The sequence below is a fragment of the Mixophyes fleayi genome, chromosome 8 (genome assembly GCF_038048845.1).
Source record: "Mixophyes fleayi isolate aMixFle1 chromosome 8, aMixFle1.hap1, whole genome shotgun sequence".
In the NCBI taxonomy this organism is placed as follows: Eukaryota; Metazoa; Chordata; class Amphibia; order Anura; family Limnodynastidae; genus Mixophyes; species Mixophyes fleayi.
Genome location: NC_134409.1, coordinates 9,649,506 through 9,658,159, shown reverse-complemented (window position 1 = coordinate 9,658,159; position 8,654 = coordinate 9,649,506). Strand labels below are relative to the sequence as shown.

Below are 8,654 nucleotides of genomic sequence, written 5' to 3'. Positions count from 1 at the left end.
TTATTTTAATCTACAGCCACCCTCTTCCCAGACACAGAAACACTGTTTCCCCAAAGCTGCACACACTGTAAACTGTACTGTTAATAACAGGAGCCTGCCACCGTGCCAGGAGAAATAGATTGCTCTGAGTCTAGATTGTCAGAGAAACCCTTCAGGGTAGAGTCTTTATTAGATTTACTCTTTAACTCTTTAGTTACCAAAGTGCACACCTTAAAAAGTACAATGCACACCAATGACAAAAACGGGCCGGGCTCAGCTCTTAATACCCTGAACTCGGCTAACATAAGTTACATACTGCACTCCAAATCCGTTAATACAAAAAAAGCAAAATATGCCAAGAATGATACAGTAGTATTTTGTGTATTAATTTTATCTTTAATGTTTATTTAAATGAATAGCTCATTTTTTCTATTGACTCTCTGTTTCTCGCCTTGAATAGTTCAAGAGCGCAAGAACGCAAACACAACTAAATAGAGCAGACAGCATTCAAAAGATGCCATGAACACTCCTGACCATCAGTTCAAGTGGGTATGGGTCCCATTCTCATATCTCAAAATTCACAGTCTTTATTGGCTCCACCCATGCAGCAATTTGGGGTAAAATGCAAATTGCCCATTCAAATCATTGCGTCTGAAATCATAAAGCTCTGATAATGAAAGGCTAGTCAATATAGAGTCCATGCTCTTTATTTTCCAGAATTTATTGTTTAAAATTTGTAAGTAATCCTCTGTGTTTTTAAAATTCCTTTTCAAGAACAGGTGACTTCCCTACTGATTGACCGGTAAGTGTGAACCTTCCTACCACACAATAAAGGGATAAGTATTTATTTGAGGAATCCTCAAGAACAACCCTGAAAACATTGTATCACATTAGAAAAATACAAAATATTATCCGAAAAGTAGCACTCTGCATTCAATCAATTTTTTTTTTTTTTTTTTTTTTTACAAAACAATGCAAAATCTGGTGGGTTGGAGAGAATCCTCCGATGAATAAAAATGAGTGAAGCCCAATGTGGGATAAACTGCAGATCCCAGAACATATGTGCTGTTATTGTAATGTCAGCTAAGATGAGATCACATCACTCGCAGTAGGTGTAATATGCGTGCTGCAAAAAAGGACTAGTTCCCCCATTATTGTCTGTGTAATGTTGCTAAACTCATGACAATGATAAAGGAGACTTATTACCAATCTGTATAGTTTGTTCTTACATGTACGTGGGGAGGATTGAATTCCAGGTTGTAAACCCTTCCGCTGGGCAGGTGAACCCACCGGGTGTTCAGACGATCTTTCAGCGTCTCAAAGGGGATGTTTAAAGAAATCACTAGGTCCAGATCACAAATCTTATCGAGAGCTTCCGCCTGCACCAGGGTCCTGGGAAAACCTAAACACATACAAAAATAAATATCAAAAATTCATAACCGTAATACCTCTGTGGGTTAATGGGTTAGCCTTAGCTCTGAAACAATCATAAATGAATCAAAGTTGCAACAAAAAAAAACAACCAAAAACTGTTTAAATTCCATACAATTAGGTTGCTCAGGTCCTAACATGACATCAATCTGCGTAAGATGATCCTGGGTTCTCAGAATTCCGAAGGGGTGATCTCAGAGAATGTGTAACATTCCATTTAGCACTTGAACTTGTTACCTTGGGGTGAGGTTAATGCAAGTACATTATAATGCATCCTGCATTACTACCAGCAGTGTAGCAATAACAGAATCAGGATTGTCTGTTCAGCAGTTACAGGATTCTTTCATAACTGAACTAAGAATAGAGATAGTTTATTTTGATTAAACGGCCTGTTATTAAAATCACACATTCTTGTTTCTGCCATGATGTTTTTATTATCGCCATTAATCTGTAATGCCAGCTATACTATACTGCGCTGTACAACTGGGGAGAATTACTGCAAGCGACTTTCAGATAAAAATATAAACTGTTGACAGATGTAGACAAGAAGACATTACTCTAGGGAGCAGACTCGCCATATATCCTTTAGTTAAACAGGATGCAATGTTGGGAGATGGTGGCAGATTAGGGGAATTAAACCAGGGACATGAATCCCACTAAGCACACATCTCATTTTTGGTGACATGCTTAGCAATTTATCACAGTGTCGGACCACGTTGTCCAGCCGATGTTCAGCTATAAACTGGGAGAGATACAGCCGGGGACTGATTGGCATTTAACTGGCATTTGTTATAAGTGCAAGTGTAAATGCCAGTTAAACAACTTATCAAACCCAGACCTGTGCTAACAAGCATTTATACTTGTGTTCAAAAGGTCATTGGAAGTCATTCTATGGACTTCACTATATTAGCTGACGTTAACAGCGTCACAATGCGTAAGCTAAAAGCCCAAATACTAATAAAAATATAAGTGGGTATGCCGACAATGGAGACAATGGGCTCCACTGTGAATCCTATTTACAGGATTGTGCTAGCGTTAGAGCATTAGAACATTAACAGTATAATGGATCCCATTGGGGCAATTCCTAGAAAAGGCTCCAAGTCAACTGGAGAGTGCAGTAAGAAGCACCAACAGCAAGACCTGGATCTCTGAAAAGGCCACATAAGCTCAGACTCGGGTGGCAGGAATGTAGGGGCGGAGCTGTGTATGGGGCAGAGCTGTGTAGGAGCGGAGCTGTGGGAGGCAGGGCTGTGTTACAGTGGAGCTGTGTAGGAGCGGAGCTGTGGGAGGCAGGGCTGTGTTACAGTGGAGCTGTGTAGTAGTGGAGCTGTGTAGGGGCGGAGCTGTGTAGAGGCAGAGCTGTGTAGGAGCGGAGCTGTGGGAGGCAGGGATGTGTTACAGTGGAGCTGTGTAGGGGCGGAGCTGTGGGAAGCAGGGCTGTGTTACAGTGGAGCTGTGTAGGGGCAGAGCTGTGTACGAGCGGAGCTGTGGGAGGCAGGGCTGTGTTACAGTGGAGCTGTGTAGGGGCGGAGCTGTGGGAGGCAGGGCTGTGTTACAGTGGAGATGTGTAGGGATGGAGCTGTGTTACAGTGGAGCTGTGTAGGGGCGGAGCTGTGTAGGGGCAGAGCTGTGTAGGAGCGGAGCTGTGGGAGGCAGGGCTCTGTTACAGTGGAGCTGTGTAGGGGCAGAGCTGTGTAGGAGCGGAGCTGTGGGAGGCAGGGCTGTGTTACAGTGGAGCTGTGTAGGGGCAGAGCTGTGTAGGAGCGGAGCTGTGGGAGGCAGGGCTGTGTTACAGTGGAGCTGTGTAAGGGCGGAGCTGTGTAGGGGCAGAGCTGTGTAGGAGCGGAGCTGTGGGAGGCAGGGCCGTGTTACAGTGGAGCTGTGTAGGGGCAGAGCTGTGTAGGAGCAGAGCTGTGGGAGGCAGGGCTGTGTTACAGTGGAGCTGTGTAGGGGCAGAGCTGTGTAGGAGCGGAGCTGTGGGAGGCAGGGCTGTGTTACAGTGGAGCTGTGTAGGGGCGGAGCTGTGGGAGGCAGGGCTGTGTTACAGTGGAGCTGTGTAGGGGCGGAGCTGTGGGAGGCAGGGCTGTGTTACAATGGAGCTGTGTAGGGGCAGAGCTGTGTAGGAGCGGAGCTGTGGGAGGCAGGGCTGTGTTACAGTGGAGCTGTGTAGGGGCGGAGCTGTGGGAGGCAGGGCTGTATTACAGTGGAGCTGTGTAGGGGTGGAGCTGTGTTACAGTGGAGCTGTGTAGGGGCGGAGCTGTGTAGGGGCAGAGCTGTGGGAGGCAGGGCTGTGTTACAGTGGAGCTGTGTAGGGGTAGAGCTGTGTTACAGTGGAGCTGTGTAGGGGCGGAGCTGTGTGGGGCGGAGCTGTGTAGGGGCAGAGCTGTGGGAGGCAGGGCTGTGTTACAGTGGAGCTGTGTAGGGGTGGAGCTGTGTTACAGTGGAGCTGTGTAGGGGTGGAGCTGTGTAGGGGCGGAGCTGTGTAAAGGCAGAGTTGAGCTCCAGCACCATTTTGTATTTTGTAGAACAATAATTAGTTACATATTATATTTATAAATGTGCTGAAAGAGGGATATATAGGGAGGGGGGAGGAACGGGGCAGCACAGAACAGTGGAGGGCAACAAATTTACACCCGGGCCGGCCAGCACATGGTAGAAATGACAATGTACAACATTAGTAGCCATCCTATTAGTAGGGCTCCCATGTGTCCTGGTTTTCCCAGAATAGTCCCCTTTTTTTTCTCCAACCAAGGGGGAAGGGAAAAGAAACCCATGGGGCCCAAATTGTACCACATTATTCTTAAATTCTGCTAATAACCATTGTAAATTCACTGTACTGATTGAGGACAACCCAACATTTTAGAAGTGAGAAGATTTGTCTCAACAGTTTGCACTTTTGCTTAAGTCTGGAGATACCTGTTGTATGATAATCTGTGTTACGGATACAGTATAACATGACGCAAGATACAGCAAAACACTATCTACATCGACAGGCATTGTGGCAAAATTACCTGTAGAGATATATACATCAAAACCAACTAAAGAAGGGGTTTGTGAACAATGGATGGATAGCTGGGATGTGACTAAGCCATAGTGGTGAATGAATAGTCTAGGATGATACATATATTCTGCTTTACGTAGTATGTATTGTGTGTCAGCATGTTAGAAGTGTTGTGTGGGTGGTTATCATACAAGATAATTATGTCTCTGCAGTCAGTGGGAAAATAATTCACAGATGTTGTTTTTAAATGCAGCTTAACAATACATTTCAGGCCTGATTCATTATGGAAAGTAAGCCAAAAAAAAAGAGTACATTTTCTCCTGGACAAACCATGTTGTAATGCAAGGGGCGAAAATTAGTTTATTATTTTGCACATACATTAAATACTGGCTGTGTTTTCATGTAGGACACAAATACTTGATCATTTTAATTGTACACTGAAATTAAATGTTTATCTAGGACATGCCCTACCCCAACTATAAATCTGTCCCTACAATTCACATTTACATCCTACCTACAATGCAACATGGTTTTGCAAGGTGCAAAGTTACTCTTTTTTCCTCTTTACTTTCTTTAACGAATCAGGCCCTTCATATTTATCATAACCTGTATTTCACCAACATACTTTGCTGTATATATGAAATTTGTGAGCTTATTTACCGCTAAGGCCAAAAATAGGTTTACATTGTGCTAATTCAGGTAAGTTATATGATTATAATTGGTGGCTAATATAGTCATCAGATTTGTACAGCGGTGGCCTGATATTACTAATATTAGAACATTAACAATAGTAAACTAACCAATCAGAGCAAGGGACAGCCACATGGCTAGACCAAACGGTAGCCAATCAAAGCATTAGAATTTTAACATGACTGGACTAACCTGTTACCAATGAGAGCATTAGAACATTGACATGGCTAAACCGATCTGTAGCCAATCAAAGAATTAGAAAATGAACACTATTAAACTGTAAGCAATCAAAGTATTAGAACATTTACATAGATAGACCAAACTGTAACCAATCAGAGCATTAGAACACTGACATGGCTAAATCAAACTGTAGCCAGAGAATTAGAAAATTAACAATATTAAACCAAACTGTAACCAATCAAAGCCTTAGAACATTGACATGGCTAGACCAAACTGTATCAATCAGAACATTATAACACTGACATTGATAGACCAAACTGTAACCAATCAGAATATTATAACACTGACATAGATAGACCAGACTGTAACTAATCAGAGCACTATAACACTGACATGGATAGAGCAATCTGAAACCAAATCCAAAAGTCCTGATCATACTGTAACACTGTACAACGTCTGAATTCAGTATTTAAATGGAGGACGAAATTAATTTGCCCAATATAGATCTCTATAATCAGGCTACCCAACTTAGGTATCTGAAGGATTGGTTACAAGGGTATGACACCTATGTAAATACCTCCGTGGAACAGAATTTCCTCTCTGTCCTAAAACTGACAGCTGTCCTTCATATACATGACCATGAGGTGCCAGTGGAAGCCTTTGATAACCCTTTTTTGATCTCCACTAGAAAGTCGTGGCACAAAGTACGACAACAACTAAATCCTTATTTATCTGTCCATCTCCATTTGCTTGGGAATTATAGTTTTCAGGATGGCTGTCTATTCCTTCACTCTATGGACTGCCGCGGGGCTTGGGACGCTGGGGCGGTACTTGAATTCATCTACCAAGAAGCCGTTGACTTTCCAACAAGCAGGGAACCGACATGAAGCAATCAGGCTGTTAAGACTAGCTTTTTAGCAGGGTCAACATTATGCGACTGTGGTGGCCAGTCCATGTTCCCAACTTGATTGGGACAACCCCCCTAGATTCTTTGCTTCTTAGACAACCTCCCCCACATGGGGCTATTTCCATTCATTATACATTTGTATTTGCAACACTTGACTGTGATACCTTGAAGACGGGATTGGGACAATGGAGGGAGCGCTTCCTGAGTTGACTACTGATTTTTTACTCTGCTCTTTAGCAGATTGCTCCTAGCGACAACTTATTTGGAAATGTCTCTTAATGTTTACCATAAAGCCTACTTGTCCCCATCCCATTGTTTAAAAATAGGTTTGACAGCTGATCACTAATGTCTGAAATGTGGCTGCCTGATGGCAGATATGGCCCATTGCTTATAGGACTGCCCACCAGTGAAACAGTTCTGGACCCACATCTGGATGTTCACAAACTACGTTGTTAATTGTCTCCCTTTAACAGTGGAATGGGCTATCTTTGGAATGTTGCCCAGAGGTATGAAAGTATCAATAAGCAGTAAGAAAACATCTATTTGCAGACTCAGCTGCATTTTTTGAAATATGGGAAAGCTACACTGACACTCTCTCCAACCCAATTAAAGAATGTGTTTTGGGCTGTTTTAAGGACACTTTTTGGTATATAACGACTGACCCATCACTCTCTAACTCCTTTATTTACCATTCTCACCTCCAGGGGTGGCTCCCCGACCCTACGTGTTACTTGAGAGATGGCTTTTTGTGCAATAGCTGCTCTCTCTTTACTCATGTAATCTTGATTTTGTCCTTCTAATTACTGTTGACAATGTTCGGCGAGCTTTGCATAGCTTCTTTCCAGGACCTCGTCCTTCTTGACATGCGTAACCACTGTCGAAATTGTTAGTTTTGATTGTTCTTGTATATGATGTAAAATATGTGCATCTCTTTTACGAATTTGTATGTTACTTCTAACATGCTTTAGCTAGATTTGCTCCTAACTCCAAACAATGCCCTTTATATACTCACTTTTTTATTTTTTTATTAAAGGGTTCAATATGCACCTGGACAGGCCATGTTGTGATGCGAGGGGGCAAATGCAATTTTTTAACATGCTGGATTTTGCAGGTTGCACACAAATACTTCTCAGCTTTGAGATAGGACCCCTCACCCCTTCCCAACATCAAATCTATCAGGACATATTACATTTGTCACCTGCCCAGCAGTGTAACATGTTTTTTTCTAAAGGGTAACTCCCTGGAGGAGACAGATTAAGCAAGAATTCTAGCACTTTAAAAAAAACATATGCACTTTGCTGGGAGGTTTTGGGCTACAAATATGATGGCATACTGTATGTCCTCTAATGCAATGATGATAATAAGAAGAAATTGACCCTCTGCACTTACTGTTAGAATAAATATTAAATAATCCTTCAACATTTTTGATACTTATAGCTACCTAGGATGCACTTTGTATTGAACAGGGATTGTTGGTATTTAAGGTATAACTGCTCCTTTAAGCGTTAGTACCTCAGCTTCTCATTATAAAGGTAATGCATCAGTTTAACAAAAGCACCAGAGGTGACAAATCTGTCATCCCAGCTCTGCAATACAGAGCACTTGACTAAAGCTTTTCATTGTTACATTTGTTTTGGCACAAACATCACTTTATAAAGAGTAAGTGTATTTATTCATTGTGGAATATAACTTAGTTGCTAAGAGCTTGCCCATGTGTATTCCATCTAACATAACAGTTATAAAATGATTATTTAAGTTATTTACAAGAACCATCAAACTGACTCCAACATACAAGGCAGCTCAGCTGGAAGAGAACAACAAAAGAGAAAAAGAGAGCAGTAAAATGAATACAATAACTCTACCATATATAGTCCAAATTCAAAACTGAAGAGATAGATGAATGTTAACTGCTGACTTAGAGGATTCTGTGTTCTTGTTCAATACAAAACAAAGTACAAATAGTAAACACATAAATCAGTATCTCTAATAAAATCTACTGAAACTATATAAAATAAACAGGGCCAGATTCATTAAAGCACGTAAATGCCGGTTTGTGTTTTGCGTAAAATCACTCTGCGTATGCCCAGAAACAAACCATACGCCAGAGCGCAGCAGCCTCCAGTTCATCTTTGAGCGCAGAGGACCCTTACGACAGCCTATGATTTCATGGGCGGCATGAGGACGGGAATGAGCGTATGCCCATAGTCAATGTACAGTAAGGGCGTGCCAAGCTGCAGAGCACGCAGCAGCAGCGTCCGATTCAATCTTAGGACATCTCACGGGTACATGTTTTTCTGTTTTATCACTTGGTCGGGTGTAAGTGCCGATTATTAGTGATGACAGTCACGTATGCATGCATCACAGTGGCCTAGTGGTTAGCACTTCTGCCTCACAGCACTGGGGTCATGAGTTCATGTCCTGACCATGGCCTTATCTGTGTGGAGTTTGTATGTTCTCCCCGTGTTT

At 42.4% G+C, this 8,654-nt stretch overlaps 1 protein-coding gene across 1 annotated transcript in view; it reads right to left on the bottom strand.

The window, feature by feature from the left end:
- AK4 (adenylate kinase 4) overlaps positions 1–8,654 on the bottom strand; it is a 42,566-nt gene that overhangs the window by 5,792 nt on the left and 28,120 nt on the right. Inside the window, exon 4 of the mRNA XM_075181833.1 lies at positions 1,209–1,381. Coding sequence (XP_075037934.1) covers positions 1,209–1,381 — 173 coding nt within the window. The remainder of the gene's footprint in view (positions 1–1,208; positions 1,382–8,654) is intronic.